The sequence below is a fragment of the Momordica charantia genome, assembly GCF_013281855.1.
Source record: "Momordica charantia cultivar OHB3-1 chromosome 8 unlocalized genomic scaffold, Mcharantia_2.0 BLBB01000008.1, whole genome shotgun sequence".
Classification (NCBI taxonomy): Eukaryota; Viridiplantae; Streptophyta; class Magnoliopsida; order Cucurbitales; family Cucurbitaceae; genus Momordica; species Momordica charantia.
The window spans coordinates 29,091,208-29,110,915 of NW_028275166.1; the positions used below are offsets into that span (position 1 = coordinate 29,091,208).

General features: G+C 37.5%; 1 protein-coding gene across 2 annotated transcripts in view; it reads left to right on the forward strand.

Moving 5' to 3' along the window:
* The window catches only part of ATRX (P-loop containing nucleoside triphosphate hydrolases superfamily protein), a 53,825-nt gene that overhangs the window by 15,797 nt on the left and 18,320 nt on the right, over window positions 1-19,708 (forward strand). For both annotated transcript variants that reach the window (XM_088127863.1, XM_088127864.1), the window contains 5 exons: window positions 8,765-8,855; window positions 8,955-9,170; window positions 9,844-9,963; window positions 13,114-13,280; window positions 17,340-17,481. In XM_088127863.1, coding sequence (XP_087983989.1) covers window positions 8,765-8,855; window positions 8,955-9,170; window positions 9,844-9,963; window positions 13,114-13,280; window positions 17,340-17,481 — 736 coding nt within the window. The remainder of the gene's footprint in view (window positions 1-8,764; window positions 8,856-8,954; window positions 9,171-9,843; window positions 9,964-13,113; window positions 13,281-17,339; window positions 17,482-19,708) is intronic.

A 19,708-nucleotide genomic window follows, 5' to 3' on the forward strand; every position in this document is an offset into this window, starting at 1 on the left:
ATTTATAGGTAGGAGCCTTAGTACACCAGATAAAAGAAATTAATCCGTTGGAGGCTAACTACCTAACGTGTCTAATAATAAGAACTAACTAAATAACCCTTTTAACAGCTACATCAGATTGCCCCCTTCTTAAGAAAAACTCGACCTCGAGTTTTATGGGGCTAACAAAAAACTGTCTGGTGCAACATAATGTGATAAATCAGCAACATTAAAGACAGAGTTGATAGAGTATTCAGGCGGTAGTTGTAGTTTGAACGCATTTGGTCCACACTGTTGGACGATTGGGAAGGGCCCAATTTTCTTCTTGTTCAGCTTGCTGTGTTTTCCAGCTGGGAAGCAGCCTTTTCTTAAGTATATCATGACTAAATCTCCTTTCTTAAAGGTGTGTTGTTGCCGCTTTGTGTCTGCACTCGCCTTGTATTTTGCATTAGCAGCCTCCGTATGGTCACGGACATCCTGATGTAATTGTGCAATCCGGTCTGCCATGTGTTCTGCCTCTAGGTTAACATCAACATAAGATGGGATATTAATAAGATCAACCGTGAGACGGGGTAGCCTAGTGTAAACGATCTCAAATGGGGACTTCCCTGAGGTGCGATTGCACATGTGATTGAAAGCGAACTCTGCCTGTGCTAGGCTTAGATCCCATTGTTTTGGTCGCTCACTGGAAAGGCATCAGATTAGGTTGCCTAACGTGTGATTGGTCACCTCTATTTGTCCGTTTGTTTGGGGATGGCTGGTGGTACTGTATTTGAGTGATGTGTCAAACTTACGCCACAACGTTTTCCAGAAGTGGCTCAGAAATTTGACATCACGATCAGAGACGATTGTCTTTGGGATTCCATGAAGCCTGACTATTTCTCGAAAAAAAAGGTTAGCAATGTAAACAGCATCAGAACTCTTTTTGCATGCTAAAAAATGGGCCATCTTGCTAAAACAATCTACCACAACCATAACCGAATCAAACCCTCTAGGCGTTATTGGTAATCCGAGGACAAAATCCATGGAGAGGTCCTCCCAAATGGATTTTGGAATAGGAAGGGGGGAATAAAGTCCTGTGTTTGTTGAAGTACCTTTGTTTGTTTGACAAATGTAACACCTCGAAACATAGTTGACTACATCTTTACCGATTTGTGGCCAAAAATATCGAGAGGCTACTAAGTTGTAAGTTTTATCACGGCCAAAGTGACCAGCTAAGCCGCCTGCATGTAGTTCTTTAATAAGGGCCTCCCTAAGAGATGCGTGGGGGATACAAAGTTGATCACCTTTGAAAAGATAACCGTCTAATAAGTGAAAGTCTTTTTGGTTTCGGTTGTTAGTGCAGTCTAGCCAAATGTCCTTAAAATCCTGGTCTGTTTCATAGGTGGTTGGGAGGGATGTAAACGCTGTGATTTCACTATTGAGGATGGTGAGCAAGGTTCCTTTTCTACTAAGGGCATCGGCGGCCTTATTAGTGGCCCCAGATTTATGTTTGATGACAAAGTCGAATCGTTGGAGGAAAGACAACCATCTTGCGTGCATGCGGCTAATGTTTTTCTGGGTATGTAGGAATTTAAGTGAAAAATGGTCAGTAAAAAGGATAAATTCCTGACTTAGGAGGTAGTGTTCCCACTGTTTAAGTGCCCTAACAAGAGCATAGAGCTCCTGTTCGTATGTGCTCCTATTTTGGCGGGAGGGGCTAAGTTTTTCGCTAAAATACTCTATAGGATGATTGTTTTGGGACAAAACTGCTCCTATCCCGGTACCGGAGGCATCTACACCTACCTCAAAAAGCTGGGAAAAGTCAGGGAGAGTACAGGTTGTTCTGTGAGTTTTAATTTTATAGTTTTGAAGCTCTCTGCTTGTTTTATGCCCCAGAAGAATTTCCCCTTTTTTAGACAGTCGGTTAGGGGTGCTACCAGTGTACTAAAGTTGTGTATAAACTTTCTATAAAAAGAGGCTAGCCCTAGGAAGCATTGGATTCCTTTCACTGTAGTAGGTTCTTTCCATTCAGATATGGCTTTAATCTTATGCGGGTCCATTGTGATCGTGTTTTCCCCTATGATGAATCCTAAGAAGGATATCTCTGAAGCAAAGAATAGACACTTCTTTAGGTTGATGATGAGTTTATTATCATTGAGAGTGGAAAATATTAAACTAAGGTGCTGGACATGTTCTTCCCTAGTTTTGCTATATATTAGTATGTCGTCGAAATACACAACCACAAATTTGTTTAAGAATGGAAGAAATACCTGGTTCATGAGCCGCATAAAGGTGCTTGGCGAGTTTGAAAGACCGAAAGGCATGACAAGCCATTTGAATAATCCTTCGTTTGTCTTGAAGGCTGTTTTCCATTCATCACCCGGTCTTATCCGGATTTGATGATAACCACTCTGAAGATCAATTTTGGAAAAGATAGTTGCAGCCCCAAGTTGATCAAATAGGTCATTGATGCGTGGAATCGGAAATCTGTACTTAATTGTGATCTTATTAATAGCACGACTATCCACACACATCCTCCACGACCCATCTTTCTTGGTTGTGAGGAGAGCGGGAATGGCACATGGACTTAGGCTAGGTTGAATATGTCCTTTGTCTAGTAATTCTTGTATTTGGTCATGTAAAATTTTGTATTCGTTTGGACTCATACGATAGTGGGGTAAGTTTGGAAGGGTAGCTCCTGGTAAAAGGTCAATGTGGTGTTGTATATTTCGTAGGGGTGGTAGGGTGGTAGGTGGTGTAGTAAGTGTTGGGAATTGGGACAGAAGGTCGAGGACTAGAGATGGTGTGGCGTTGGTCGGTTGAATATGTGGAGAATCAAACTCTTTTATGACAAGGCCAAGGATTGGTCCATCCTTGTTCATCATGAGATTTTTTCCTTTAGTAAAAAAGAAGAGCTGTCCTTTTTCCTTAGGTTTGGACGAGATAGGACCTATTAGGGGGAGGAGCACAACTGTTTTGCCCATCCAAGAAAACTCATATGTATTCTCTCGTCCCTTATGGATTGCTTGGATGTCATATTGCCATGGTCGGCCAAGAAGGATGTGACAAACGTCCATATCGATAACGTCACAAATGATTTGGTCCTTGTAGTTGTTTCCGATGGACAAAGGGATGGTGCAGATGCTTGTAACAGGGGCTTCTCCCCCTTTCTTGATCTAACTTATTTTGTATGGGTTAGGATGGGGAGAAGTCTTAAGATTTAAGGTTGTTACTAATTTGGTAGACACCACATTTTCGGTGCTTCCGCTATCAATAATAACATTACAAACCTTACCATTGACAGTGCAGCGTGTCCGAAATAATGCGTGGCGTTGGGGAAAACATTCAGTCTTGGGAGTGAGCAGGATCCTCTCAAGAATGCAAGAGAGTTGTTCCCCTTCATTTGGACCAAGAAGTAATCTATTTTCATCGATGTCTTCATCGACTTCGGGCATAATATCATTGTCCTCCTCCATAAGATGGAGAGCCTTTCTTTGTGGGCATTCATTCGATAGATGACCCACTTGGCCACATCGAAAACATTTTCCCATTGTTGGTCGGGCATAAGTATTGTGGATTTTCTTGGTGGGATCCCCCCTTTTGTTTCATCAGAACTCTTACCTTTAGAACTAGAGGGTGCGCCTTGACCTGGACTTTTGTCTGTAGATGGCGTTCCTTTCTTGATACCCACAGTACCAGCATCGGTAGAATGTCTTTGGTACTGATATTTAAAGCGATTGCCTAGTTGCTCTTCGATTGTGATAGCTGTGGCAATGGCTTCATCCAAGAATCCGATAGGTTGAACTTGAATGCATTCCTTAATGTCTGTCCGAAGACCTCCCACAAATCGAGCAACTTGATATTGGTCATTTTCTCCCAAGTTTGTTCTGGCTCCCAATCTGTAGAACTCCTCGGTGTAGTCGGCAATGGTGCGGCTCCCTTGTCTACAATTTTGGTATTGGTTGTAAAGAACCTGCTCATAGTTAATAGGAAGAAAACGAGCACGCATTAGTTTCCTCATTTTTTCCCAAGTACGGATGGGTAGCTTACCAAACCTTTGGCGATTTGTTTCCAATTGCTCCCACCAAGCGGAAGCCCCACCTTTGAGTTTTAAAGCTACAAGATCCACTTTCTTATGGGCAGGTGTATTCATATATCCAAAGAAGCTCTCCACATTCTTGACCCATTCAAGAAAACCTTCGATGTCAAGCTTGCCATCAAAAGTTGGCAGATCCACTTTCATTTTGTATTCGTTAGGTTCATGATACCTTGGATTATGTCGTCGGGTGCCCCTGCGGTCCATGTCCCGTTCCAGATACTCCTCATCTTCACTGGACGAATCCATTTGAACAGCCCGTCGCCGGTTGATCATGTTTCGGCGCTGATGGTTGCCAAACCTACCTGGTTCTTGATAGTGAAACGGGGCTGGGAAAGGATCTTCGAACATACCAATGTTGTTTCGCGGAAGATCAGGTGCGGGATCAGTTTGTTGCCGATTGCCCCGAGGGAAAGGGAGGGGTTCTTGAAGAGGGAGGGGTTCTTGATGTATTCTTGGAGCTGGTTGCCTTTCTTCTGCACCAATCTTTATTCCTTTTCCGTGGCCCTCTCTTGCAGAATCACTTCTTGGACAATCTTGGTTAAGTTGAAGAGAATCTAGCTTATCCACTATTGAAAACAAAATCTGACGAATCTCAACCACATTCCTTTGGAGGCTTTCGACTGCCCCTTCAACCATCACCAAACGGGTGGTCGTGGTTCGTGGAGAGAGGACGGAGTTGTCTTCCGTCTCTTTGCCGATTGTAGAAGAATCCCCAACCGTTGGAATCATCTTCTTATCGACCATTTCCTAATCGAGCCCAAAAATCTTGATGCTCTGATACCAATTTGGTGTAAACTAATTGAGAGAGAATGTTATCAAAATTGAAGTCTGCCTCTAAATAACAAAAGAACTCCTATTTATAGGTTGGAGCCTTAGTACACCAGATAAAAGAAATTAATCCGTTGGAGGCTAACTACCTAACCTGTCTAATAATAAGAACTAACTAAATAACCCTTTTAACAGCTACATCATAGAGGCAGAGTTTTTTAGGTATTTCTCCCTTCTTTATACTACCACTGTGGATCAATGTTTTATGCCTGAGAATATGGACGGGAATCCTCTCCCGACAGAACTCAACAATCATTTAGAAGCTCCCTTTACCGAAGTAGAGATCGGCAAAGTAGTTGCTGAATTAGGCACCTTAAAGTCCCCCGGTCCGGACGGGATGAGTAATGAACTTTTGAAAAAGGCATGGGAAATTTTCAACTCCGACTTGGTGAAGGTGTTCCAAGACTTTTTTGAGAAAGGGATTATCAACAAGAGAACAAATGAGACCTATATTTGCCTCATCCCAAAAAAGTCCCATCCATCTTCGGTTAAGGATTTTTGGCCTATTAGCCTGGTTACTTCTCTTTATAAGATAGTAGCTAAGGTCCTTACATCCAGACTTAAAAGAGTTATCCCCCACATCATCCATGACTCTCAAGCTGCTTTTGTAGAGGGGGGTCAAATTCTAGATGCTATTTTGATTGCCACAGAGACGGTGAGCCATTGGAAAAGATAGAATAAGAAGGGCTTTCTGATTAAACTCGACTTTGAAAAGACCTACGATAAAGTAGATTGGTCCTTCCTTGTTGCTGCTATGAAGCGAAAGGCTTCAGTAATAGATGGTGCGTGGATTCAGGGCTGTTTAGTGTCCACAAACTTCTCTATTATGATAAATGGCCGTCCTAGAGGTAAAATTTGGGCAAAAAGAAGCCTTAGATAGAGGGGACCCTCTTTCCCCCTTCCTCTTTACCATTTTGGGGGATGTCTTGAGTAGAATGATTCACTTTTGCTACGAACGAAACATTATTAGGGGCTTCTTTATCGGTTCTCCTGCTATAGAGATCATACACTTACAGTATGCTGATGATGTTTTGATCTTTAGTCCTTCCGAATCTAAGTTTTTGGAAAACTGGTGGGGGTTTATCCAAATATTCTTGCCTGTGTCGGGCCTTTCCTTGAATGTTGCCAAAACTGCTGCATTGGGATCAATTGCAGCTCCACAGAAGCATATTTATGGGCCTATACCTTCGGGTGTAGAACAGATTCTTTGCCTTTCACCTACTTGGGATTCCCGTTAGGAGGTAAGCATAGAACAGTGAGCTTGTTAGGAGGTAAGCATAGAACAATGGGCCCCTTTAGTGGACAAGAGGCACAAAAGGCTTCAAAAGTAGAAATCTTTGATGCTTTCTAAAGGTGTTCGTCTCACCCTTGCCCAATCAGTTTTAAACAGTATCCCTATTCACTTCTCCATTTTCAAAGCCCCTAAATCAGTGACTTCTTCGATGGAGAAACTAATGAGGGATTTCATATGGAATGGAGGTCAGCAAAGACGGATTGGTAACTTGGTTAAATGGACATGGGCGGCTTTGCCCCATCAGCAGGGAGGTCTCGACATTGGCTCTCTCAACCTTAGAAATAAGGCCCTTCTAATGAAATGGTTGTGGCGATTTGTAGTGGAGAAAAACAGCTTATGGAGGAAAGTTGTTGCTGCCATCTATGCGGAGGACAATCTTGTTTTGTCCACGATTCCTTCTGGAGGCTCTGCTACGGGTAGGCCATGGATTGACATCCAAGGCACTTTTTCGGTGTATGGTAGGCCATGGGTTGACATCCAAGGCACCTTTTCGGTGTATTACACCCTCACTTTTTACAAAGTTTCCTCGATAGAAAATGTGAGATTTTGGGAAGACACTTGTACAGATTCAGCTCCTCTGTCTCTCTCTTTTCGAATTTCTAGGGGCTATCATCTAAGAAAGGGAAGGCGATCAGGAATTGTTGGAATCAACAGGCTGATACGTGGGACTTAGGCTTGAGGAGAAATCTGTTTGATAGAGAACTTGATAGATGGGCTATTTTCACAGAGAGGCTTGAAAATTTTACTTTCGGTTAAGGTAGGGACCGAATCTGGTGGAAAGCAGACAACAAAGGTGTTTTTACTGCCAAAATCGGCTTTCTTGGTTGTTACCTCTCCTCCTAAACTAAATTCCGCGACTGCTTCCATGATTTGGAATTTCAGAGTCCCGAAAAAGGTTAAGGTTTTCTTATGGACCCTCTTCTACTGGGGCACAAACACGGCGGACAAAATCCAGAAGAAACTCCCCCACTGGTCTTTGTGCCTAATAGCTTGCGTCTTATGTTGGCAGAACACAGAAAATGTAGATCACCGTTTCTTACATTGCCCTTTTGCTGCCAAAGCTTGGCACTACGTGGCCTCCCTCATGGATTTCTCTTTTTGTCTTCCCCAGTCTATTGATGATTTTATAACTGAAGGCTTTGGGGGGAATTCTCTTAAAGGTAAAGCTTACGTGTTATAGAATTGTGCAGCAAGGGAGGTTCTATGGCTTCTTTGGAGGGAAAGAAGCGACATAATTTTTGAGTAGAAAGTTGCTCCCTTAGATTCTTTTTTTGTGAATATTAAACATACAACTTCTTGGTGGGCCTCCATCCATAAGAAGGTATTTTGTAACCATAGCCTTTTTTTTTTTGATAAGAAACGCAGGATATGTATTAGGAACCAAAAAAGGAGAAGACAACCTATGGGCAAGGGCCGAGGAGGTCCTTCTCTAAGAAGCTAACAAATTACAGCTTGCCAATTTTGAGAAAGTAACGCATGACTGTAATTAAAAAAAATCTCCTATGAGTGAGGCACCAAGAGGCCATAGTAATTTGTAAAAATTCACAAAAATTAACAAAAGAAGTAGACTTATCGTTGAAAGTTCTCTGATTTCTTTCTTTCCATATGCTCCAAAGACAAGCTCTACTAGCACAACTCCACAAAATATTTGCTTTGCCTTGTAAAGGGCCTCCTTGAACCACTTCCAGAAGCCAATCATCAATCAAATGGGGAATGCATCCAGAGAGACCACATTCCCTCATCAAAAAAGACCAGCACATAGAGGCAAATTTGCAATGGAGGAAAAAGTGGTAGAGTGTCTCCTTGCTACTAAGACACAGAGGACATACCGATGGGGATAGAATCCAATTTGGATACTTTTTTCTCAAATTTATCATGAGTATTGAGGCTTCTGAAAGCAAGACTCCACAAAAAAACTTTGATCTTCTTAGGACAACAGAACTTCCAAATCCGATTTATAAGAGGGGATTTCAAGGCCTTGATGGTGAATTTGAATGTGGCTACGAAAGCATTGGTGGTAGGATTGTGCTATTCCTTTAGAAACCTATTTACAAGGATGATCTCAAATTTGTATGGCAATACGTGTATCAAGAAACAAAAAAAATTAACCAAGAAAACCCGCGAAGCAAATTGTTAAAAAAAGCCAAAGATGGAAAAGAATCTATAGGTATTGAAATTCTAGATGTCGTTTTGTCTCAGTCTGGCACCATAGTTAGTCATAAGAATAGTAGTTGCACTAATTATCAACCTATAAATTATAAAGAAAAGAGAGGAATAAGCAAATTGAACCCTATAATAGCCGGGTTGGGTCACATCTCTAGCCCATCTCCCCAATTTGATCCATTTCATGTTAATACTAACAAGCTTTTTTGCTAGACATTTTGATGCAATGGAAATGGCTAGACTTTTATAACATTTATTATAATGTTTGTTGCTACTCTTACGTAGTTTTAAATTTTTTGAATGAAAACTTGCGTTTCCTTAAACAAAAAAAATATAAAAGTTATTTTTATTATTATAACCTAAATTGGACTCTGTTTTTCTGTTATAATATGACTATACTTTTTTACTTTACCAATCAGCTCAAAGAGAAAGCGTAAGAAAAAGATACGGAGGATACTTGATGATGCTGAACTAGGAGAAGACACTAAAAAGAAAATTGCCATAGAAAAGGTAAATTCTCTGGAGCAATTTTTAAGATATAAACTTGTAACTTCTAGAATAATTCACCATGGTTTTCTTTTCTTTCGTTTCATATTTTTCCCTCTGAAGGAACGCCAAGAACGTCTGAAATCTTTACAAGTTCAGTTTTCCTCAAATTCTAAAATTATGAGCTCTGCTGGCTTTTGTGGAAACCTATCTGAAGGTGCTAGTGTTGAAGTCCTTGGTGATGTTTCCACTGGATATATAGTGAACGTTGTGAGGGAAAAGGGAGAAGAGGCAGTTAGAATGCCATCGAGCATTTCGTCGAAGTTGAAAACCCATCAGGTTTGGAAATAGCTGCACATGCTCGTGAATATTTTTTCAATATTTCTAGAATTTGAATACTTTGAGTGTTTCTTTTTTCTTGGTGGTGTTGGTGGTGGGAATGAATACTTAGGGAGTATAATAATTTATTTTATTTAGTAATTAAACTAGTAAAGCATTTGAAAGTAATTGCACGCCAAACAAGCCCTTCATTTTCTTCAAAGGGCATTTCTAGCCAAAGACCCCCTCCCCCCAACCAACCCACCGACTTTCTTCTCTTCCCTTTCCCTCTATCTGTCTGTGAACCTTTGTCATTCTCAGATATTATTTTTTGAATATATTTCCTTATTCCAGCTACAATATTCCTGTGGAAGAATGCAGAATTACTGTCACCTTCTTTTAACCATTTTATTTTTAACTCAAATGAAATCATCCCTATTCTTCTTAGATGACGATGTCGTATAACTGTCATTTGGACTATTTATTTTTTTTAATCTAGGCCGCACAAAACCCATTTTGGTAAAACCTTTCCAGATTACTCTGCCTCACTTAAGAGTCCTATTCTACTTTCATTTGAACTTTTAAAAATCGTCCTTTAGTAATAGTCCTCTACGACTTTGAGTTTTTTTTTGTATACTACCAGCCCTTTCTGATCTATTGTTATTTATTTTTATACTATTGTCTTCTGCTGCAGGTTTCTGGAATAAGATTTATGTGGGAAAATATCATTCAATCAATAAGGAAAGTGAAGTCTGGTGATAAAGGCCTTGGATGTATTCTTGCTCATACAATGGGCCTTGGTAAAACTTTCCAGGTATTTGGTTCTGCAATGAGCAATCTCTATTATGCTCTTGTTTATGCATCCAATTTTTTTCCTCTTCTAACAAATAGAAAAAATGATAAAGAATTGATTCCAAAGAATTAGAGGAGGCATCTTCGGAAGGAACAATTGAAGAAAGAACTCTATCTGATAATTGTACTAGGAAGAGAAGAAAAAATATTTGTTGCTTCGTATAATACTAATTTGTAAGCATTGGAATGTCTGATAATATAATAATATATATAAATTATTTGTATTTGAAAATTGCAATGAGAATTTAGGTAATATTATATTTACTTTGTGTACTTGTTACATTTGTGGTCAACCAACCAATGTTGTTTTTTTATTTTTATTTTTTATTTTTCAACAAGAAACAAACTTTTCATTGATAATATGAAAAAGGAAGAAAAATGTTTAAGGATAAAAGCTCCCAAAGGAAGCGAAAAAAGAAGAAAAACAACAAAACAAAGAAACCAAAATACAAAGGTAATAGACCAAATAATCAAAACCACAACCAACAATCTAGAAGAGATCTAAAACCAAAGAAATAGCAAAAAGCTAAAAGAACGGAGGCTTAAAAAACTTTCAGTGAAGCTTGCCAATGCAAAATGACTGTTTGCTGAGGAGGAAACCAAAACAACCGCATAACACAAAATTGAGGAGCTATATATTTCATGATTTACAAATATAAACGTCTTGACCACTAGAATGAAGAAATAATGAATCTGAAACCTCCCCCACCAAGAAAAGAGTCACCATGCTACGGACAAACCTTTTTGAAAACCCTTAATGCACTCTTTTAAAGCCAAGAAGACTTGAAAGATCTCAACCCTTAGAACTGCTACAATGCAGAACCAACCAAAAAATCTGTTGCCCTTAATTAAAGCCTACCTATCAGTGATTGAAAGTTGGAATTAGGGTAAATATTCAAAATATTTAAAAAAGCTTTGATTATCAGTGTAAGAAGCCTTTTCGATTACCAAAAGCTGTTCCCGAGAAGAGCTTAAAGGGTCTTGATCTTCAACCAACCAATGTTTTTAAATGCGTTTGAGGTGTAAGCCTTGAGGCAAGGGATTCATGGGGTGCCTCTAGGTTACGCCTATGCCACATAAAAAGAGGTTTACACCTCCGAAGGTGGAGGCATGAGCCTCACTCAAGCTTCATTTACCTAGAAAATTTCAAGCAGTAGTTTTGGCAGTAGTGAGATTTAATGAGTCAACTTTCTTTTTCTTTGTTTATTTTGTTGCTGTTGTTTTTCGGTGGTCGCAAGACCAAACTGATTTTCTTTTTCAGTCTTATTTTTTCTTGTCTTTTATGCCATGCCACTGCCACTGCCATCTCAACATTTTTTCTACTGTTTATGGTTTTACAATTTTGAACAGATACTGTTCAAAAATTATTTTACGAGTTTTCTAACTTTGTTTAGTATTGTTTCTAAATTCTAACTTCTAATTTTAAAAATAGATGTTTTTTCCCTGTATTTTTTCCAACCTTTTTTTTCTCCAGATTTTTCTTTGGTTTTTTCTTAGTATTTTATAAGTATTCTTTCTTTATTTCCATAATTTTTTTAGATATCATTTTAGCTGTTGTATAAATATTACAAAACTGGGAATACAAGATTTTACATCTTTATGATTTTTATTTCTCTTTTTTATTCAAAATGAAACTTACGCCTCATACTGCTTCAAGGCTTATGCCTCACCTCGTCTCACCATGAGACTTAAGAAAAAGTCTCGAGGCCACCTCAAGCTTTTTAAAATGTTGGTTAATGTTTTTAAAAGCTTTTGAACGCCTTAAGGCTCGACTCAAGGCACGACTCTAACTTTTAGCCTCATGATTTATGCCTTCTTTGGATTATAATAGGCTTACGCCTCACGTAGAAGAGGCTTTCGCCTCCCTGAAAACGTAGGCTTAAAGTCTTTACGCCTCGTGAATGATTAGAAGAGTAATATTAATTTACCTCCTTAAAAAATATGGAGGTTTATTTGTGTATGGAATACGAAAACATGAGTTGTGAGTCCGTGAAAATTTAATCCATTACTATTTTTATTGCCTAAGCTTTCAAAATATTGAAGACAAAGATATAAATTGATCCTATTAGTGATAATAGTGGTGATGTTAAGAATGCCTTTTAGAACTTTTATTTAAGTGGCAACTGGTAGGGTTGATTTTTTTTTTAATACTTTTATATAACTGTTATATTTAGATTTTAGCAATATTTGATCATACAAATTTAGGATTTGTATAACTTTTTTAGTTAAAATTGAGGCTTACGCCTCGCCTCGTTAAGAGGAAAAGCTTCAAGGCAGCCTTTAGCCTTTAACATTGGGTTGAATGTCTTCTTTTGGGTTTCTAAAGATTTTAAGGCTTTTCCTCGGTATCTCATTCATATTAATTGGATCCTTCTTTTTTGTAGTATTTTATGGTTAGGTAGATATGTCTTTGCTTCTTTCGTTTTTTTTTTCTCTAAAATATTTTTTTATTTATTTTCCTTGGGGCAGGTACGGGTGCTCCAGGTATACTGGAGCAAAGCTACGACTCAAAAAAAAAATTTATTTATTGCTCTTTTATATTTTTATTTTTTTCTTAATGAAAATTGGTTTTCTCATTAAAAAACATAAACATCCATTATTATGGGCCTAACATCATGTCTTCTTGATATCGCAAGTCTATTTTCTTTTATAAATACTCTTCATGAAAAGTTGAGGATGACTTGATGTTCTTCAACGAAGATGGTTAACTTCTATGCTGACTTTTAAATTTTAAATGTAATTTTTAAAATTTTCTGATCTTGCCAGCTTTTATAAATTTTGTATATTTCAATGCAACCACTTATTGAAAAAAACAAGAAAAAATGGGGAAGGCATATCATTGAAATTATATTAGTTTAAGCTTTACAGTCATAACTTATAATTTTTTTTAACAAGAAACAACTTTTCATTGAAATAGAACAAATTCATGAGATATCGTGACAGCTACAGACTACAGTTCCTAGATCAATGAAAGAAGGAATAAATACTTTGAAATATTGTGATCAATCCTTTTGCCTACTTCTATACCTGAAATTCTGAGTTTTAAGTCGATTCTGACTTGTTTTTCATGGCTTTAGTTAATTTTTTTTGCTGAATTAAACTACGGTCTCAGGTTATAGCATTCTTATACACTGCAATGAGAAGTGTGGACTTGGGTCTACGAACTGCTCTTATAGTCACCCCTGTTAATGTGTTGCATAATTGGCGGCAAGAATTTTTAAAGTGGAAGCCTTCAGAATTAAAGCCTCTTCGTGTTTTCATGCTAGAAGATGTAACAAGGTGAAACCAATTGCTTGCTTTATTCATATATTTTTATTACTTGGATTGAGGTGTATTCTCAGTGTCTCCAATAATTGTGGGCATCACGTAGTAAAAGGAACTTGAGGTGTAAGCCTTGTGGCACGCCTCAGAGGTGAACACGTCGTCAATGTTCTAAAAGGAACATGAGGTGTATGCCCTGTGGCATGCCTAAGGTGAGCAAAATGTTCTCCACATGTAAATGGTGCCTCCCTTCAACCTTTTCTTTTTTTCCCCCCTTTTTTAACAATAAACCAAGAAAAAACCAAAGGAACCAAAATAAAAGACGCCAACCACTAACTCTTGATAAAGTGGTTCTCAGTGGCAAGCTTGATGAGTTCTTTCTTCCATATTCATGTATCAAAATTAGAGATGGTAACAAATCCTTTTGGATTGATCATTGGAGTGGTTTAAGTACCTTCAAAGAGCACTTCCTTGAACTTTTTTCTCTTTCCTGCACATGACCGTTAAAACTAAGAGATTTTAGGAAAACATCTTAGGTTGGCCTAGTTGTTAATAAAAGCCAATGTAAATAGTAAATGGTAAATGAGTCAGAGGGAATGGATTTAGACCATGGTGGCCTTCTACCTAGTTACCTTTGCAACCAAATGTAGGTTGAGTTAGGTTTTTAGGGTCTGTTTGGTAATTTTGGTATGCAATCTAGATTATGTTTCTTGTTTTCAGATTCACGGAATCAAATGGATCAAGCGAATATTTGTTTAGCAAATTTGTTTATGTTTTTCAGATTATGCGATCCAAATAGTGGAAACTTTGAGAACAACATTTTTATGTTTTCAGTGTTTTTAGATTTTGAATTTGAAACTGAAAAATGCATAATTACATTGAAGAAGATAAAACTTTGATAAGCAACTTGCGCGAAAGCCGTCAACTCTCATACGCCTTCCTCTTTCATTTTCATTTCCAAATCTCTTGGAAAGGCGTTAGCGCTTTAGAAAGATTGCAGGGCGTTATACTATTTCATGTTATAAATTCATTTCAATTTTTTTGGTTAAATTTAAAACATGTAAAATATAATATATGTAAATTATATAATATTGTAAAATAATTAATTAATATTATTTTAGACTGAACGAATTATTTAGTTGGTAGTTACCACTAGTTTACAAGATATTACTAAACATGTGTTGAACAATTTCATAAAATGAGATTCAATTTTCAAATCTGCTACCGAACAAGTATTCGAAAACATTGAAAACAATGAATACAACTCTATTTTTCATTGAATCCTTTATTTTCAAATTTGTGTTTTCAGATCACCAACTAAATGTATCCTTAGAATTTCTACTTCTGTATTTGTTCAGAGTCCGTCTCCTTTGAGTTCCTATAGGAGGGGTCGGTGTCGGAGTGTCCAAAGGTTGGGTTAGTAGACCTGATAGATTTCTCTGTTCAAAGGCTGGATGGATTCTTTAAATTGTACCAGACACGCTTCTCTATGGTTCTAGTTGTTGCTTCATCAAATTTGCTTGTTCACGATTTGACTTTGATCGTTATGGACCAATACCAAGATCTAGTCCTAGACAGACATGCTTAATTCAGTGGGTACCGTAACAATCCTTAACTCCCGGGTAGACCAAATCTCGAATCTTTTCTAATAGGGTAGACTAACTCTCATCCATTCCGTTTTGAGTGGGATTTCGATTTAATTCTTTTCCTTGTTTAAGATACTCGGTTCAGTTAGTGAAGTCTTAGAAAAGGTCCTGAGAGATTTCTTATGGAAATGAGTAGAGATGGGAAGAGTTCTCATTTAGTCAAGTGGGATTTGGTTACCTAGTAGTTGAAGTGGGGAGGTTTAATGATGTAAACCAATTAGAGAGTTTTTTGTTAAATGAATCAATCCCTTTATTAATGAAGGAGAACCCTATTTATAGAGGTTTCTGGTTTAAAACAACTTAACAGTAACTTCTTGTTACTGCACAGTGAAAGGAAATAATAGAAACATAAGCCACGCATATACAGATACTTAGGCTACAACTACTTAAAGGCAAGAACAACTTAAAAGCATCTTTGACTACATCATTTAAGCATTGACAATGTTAGGGTGCGTAATGAGGCAGTGTTTGCTAAGTGGTTATGGCGTTTCTCTCAGGAGTTTGACTTTATGGCATAAAGTTATTGTGAGTAAGTACGAAAGGCACTTCTAGAAATCTATGGAAAGCTATTTGTAGCGGGTTTATTTGTTTTCAATGTAGTTTGGTCTCTCGTTAGATTCGAGATTTCATGTTTCGCTTTGGGCCTTGGTGGTTAAGGACTTTTGTAATTATCTATTAGGTCTTGTTTTGTTAGATTGAAGCCCCTTTTGGCCTAGTTTGACTCCTCTTGCTGGGGCTATTTTTTCGTATACGCTTTTTATTTTATCAACTCTGTCTCCAAAGAAAGCTTGGTACCTTATTAAAAAAAACTACCTTATACCTATGAGGTGTGAGTTTTGAGACACGATAGAGCCAAACCACCCCGATCCAGCTTTTATGGATTTGTTTGGGTTGAGTTTAAAATATTACAAAACTCAATCAAACCCAACCGATGAACACCCCTAGCAGCCAGGGTGTGAGTTTTGAAAGACGATAGAGCCGAACCACCCCAATCCAGTTTTTATGGGTCTGTTTAGATTAGATTAGTAATTTAACGAGGATCGTTTGGGATTTTGGTTGAGTCTAAAATGTTACAAAACTCAATCCAACCCAACCGATGAACACTCCTAGCAGCCAGTGGGACTTGTAACTTTTAGCATTTTTCACAGGGATTCTCACTCATCTTCCTCTTCCTTAGCAAGCTACAATGGTGCCTATTCTTCTCCATCTCATTCTTCTTGCTTTGCAAGCTACAATGGGGTCTCTCCTGCTACATCTCATGCCCACATCATCAAGCCTTCAGGAGAAATTATTTTAGATCTCAATGCATGGATAGTTGTACTGAATCAGGATTTGGAAAAGATCAACAAAGAAATGGCTGTGTATAGAAGTAGCCAAAAGAAAGTTGGAGAAAGATCTCAATGCATGGATAGTTGTACTGAATTTGGATTTGGAAAAGATCAACAAAGAAATGGCTTTGCGTATAGAAGTAGCTAAAAGAAAGTTGGAGAAAGATCTCAATGCATGGATAGTTGTACTGAATTTGGATTTGGAAAAGATCAACAAAGAAATGGCTTTGTGTATTGAAGTAGCTAAAAGAAAGTTGGAGATCCAACTAAGTATGAGAAGGAGATTGCTGAAGTTAACACCAAATACAAGGAGTTGATTTCTGAAAGCGATTTGGATGAAGACGGTGTTATGTGATGGTTTTTGGATGGTTTGTTGGATTTTGTTGCATCTTTAGGAGCCTTGATTCATTATCAATGTGTAGTAGTCATCTCTGATCTTGTTTCAGCCTGAAGGAAGCTTTTAAGACTCTTTTGGAGTGTCTTTCTTATCAAGTTTTCACTATTAGATTTTTGTATGAATTGGGAGATTTATCACTCCTTTTTCTTGTTTGGTTGTTAATTTGTTTTTTAGTTTTCACTTTTCTCCCCTTTTTGGGAATTGTATCCTTCTTCTTTTCATCTCAAGTCTCGTTTCTTGTTAAAAAAAACATGTAAAGAGTGAAGACTAAGAGAAGAAACCCTAACATGAATAACGAAAGTAAAAAAATTAATTTAACAAAATAAAAAAATTTTACTTGGGGAGGGGAAGGGTAGGCGTGATCTGTGAGGGGTATTGCTCACCATGGTCAGCATCAAAAGTCACATGGGAAATTGTAACCAAACCGCATATTTAAGTTTTAGAAATTTAATAAACCGAACTAAACCGAAAAAATAACTGAACTGCAAAATCGGCTATGCTCAATTCGGTTTTGTCAGTTTTTTCGGTTGTGTTCTGCACCCGTAGTTAAAATAATTGGTTTAGTTTTACATTTGTAAGTTATTTAAATATTATATGTAAATTTTACCATGTTAATATGGGAAATGAAAGAAAATTGAAATATATTCATAGGATTTTGGTTGACTTTATCTCTTTTTTATTGTTGATGCCTTTTCTTACTTGCCAGGGAGAGAAGGGCAGAGTTGCTTGCAAAGTGGAGAGCTAAGGGTGGTGTCTTTTTAATTGGTTATAGTGCTTTCCGGAATCTATCACTTGGTAAACATGTCAAGGACCGACACATGGCTAAAGAAATTTATCATGCATTGCAGGTGACTATATTTTACCTTTAAAATGTCTTCTTACTTCTTTTTGAAATTTATTTTACTAAATTATGATGATCTTACCTGTTGGATGTCGTACCACTTGTTTTAGGCGGGAGAATTTACTAACTAATTGTTATATTATTACATGCCTTGTCTAGTTGGTAAAAACTATATAATTGCTGAAAATCTTGGAAAAATTGATTAAATTACTATGAAAAGAAACAATGTTGACATTTTGCCTCATCTGTCTACTTTAAAATGTCCTGGCAATTGAGATAACTAGAACTTTGCACTTGTTACAAAGTTAAACTTTGCGTGATGTCCACTCCGGGTCAACGTCCAATGCACATATTCATTGATGAGGGAAAGTACTACCATTACCCCCTTGATCAGGCACCATTTTTTCTGATATGTTGCTTCCAATTTTTTTGTTCTCATACTTTTCTTTAGTAAAAGAATCCTTACTCGTTAACACCTTGATGCCTAAGAGATACCTTAATACCCCTAAAAATTTTGTATGAAGTTGACTATGAATAAAGGTTTTGGGAGATGGAATACTTAACATGTTGCTCCTAGTAATGACAATTGTTCCACGTGAATAACCAGAATAATGTCACTCTAAGGCTGTATAGAAAATAGATTAGTCAGACTTTTCTTCTTTATCTTAGATTTTTCAATTATCTCGTTAAATTTTGGAGACCAAGCTTATAGACCTTGCTTTGCTTGCAAAGACAACAGACTTTACCATACTTCGTGTGAATAACAAAACTAGGAGGTTGCTCTATGTAGACAAGGTTGTTCCAAACTTAACGTCAAGTTGATGTAAAGGCTAGTTATAGATAGTTGCAATAGAAATGAATAATTGGACAAATGATAATTAGTCACTATACTTGATTATAATTGTTCCAAAATTGGCTGCTTGCTTTTACTGCTTTTTGTTGGGTCCTTTGGTTTGTATGCAATAAGTGAATCTTCATATATGAAGAATCTTCTCTTGACCAACTTTGGGAGGGTGTCCTTCATTTGATGGTGTTGTGGGCTAAAGCAAAATACTTCTGTAATTACAATTTCTCCACTTTATTGACTGGAGAGCTTTCATGTAACTACATGGTCCTTTGTACTTTTCAATTCCTCTTAGTTAAAAGTGCCTTTTCTTATTTAAAAAAAAGAAGAAAAAGAGACGAACAAACAAACTTGGTTAGAAAGTTGGGTTCTGAATGACCACACCCTCCTCAGGAGCCTTTCATTTTGAACATTTGATTTCTTATATCAATCTAGAATGATGTCTCTACAACTAAAGCACACACTCTTTTTCACCAAAAGGATTTTCTTTATTGCAAGGTATCTGCATGATCTCCCTTTCTGGCATTAGTTGACCGTTCTTCGGAGCATTTGCAACATCCAACCTAAACTCATTAAACCCCTCACTAATTCCTACTTCACCAACCTCAATTGAAGTATGCACATTGAAATTATCCATGTTGGATTGCGAAGACCCGCCCAAACACATGAAAAACAAGATTTTGGTGGAAGGTCCAATTTGTTGGCCATGTTACCAATTCATTTGTAGAGCTTTGTAGGTATCGAGTATTTGGGCACTAATTTCTCATTAAGATTTGGAGCTAGTGATTGCTGTCCATATGGCCTGGATTTCAAATAGGCCATTAGTGTTTTGACAGTGAACTTAAACACACTGGGGATATTGATCTATTGGATTTCAAATATGTCCCTTCGATGATGATCTATTGGTTTTTTCCATCCGTGTTTGTGCATGACCCAATTGTAATTTAAAGACTTTACATGCCTGATCCTGCTCTTAAAATATCTGATTGAGAGTAGAATTTAGAGTTTTCGCATAATGAGCTAGTCAAGATGGTGGTCTAACATAAACAAGCCGAAAAAGTGGGGTGCGAGAGGACTGGAAACTGGAAAGTTGCGTTATGCAAAACTTTGTTGTTTCTCATTGCAAAACATCTCAAATATGTCTATAAACATTTATTAAATACCGTGGATTATCCATTTAACCATTTGCCCGTGGGTAATAGATAGTGCTCTTCCACAATTTGAAACAACTCAATCCAAAATTGACTAACAAACACATTATCACTATTAGAAATGTGTCTTGGGAACCCATGGAGTTGAACCATATCTTTCACAAATGCAGCTTCCATTAGCATGACCTTGAATGTTTGGCTAAGAGAAATAAATTGTGCATATTTATGTAGCCATCAAT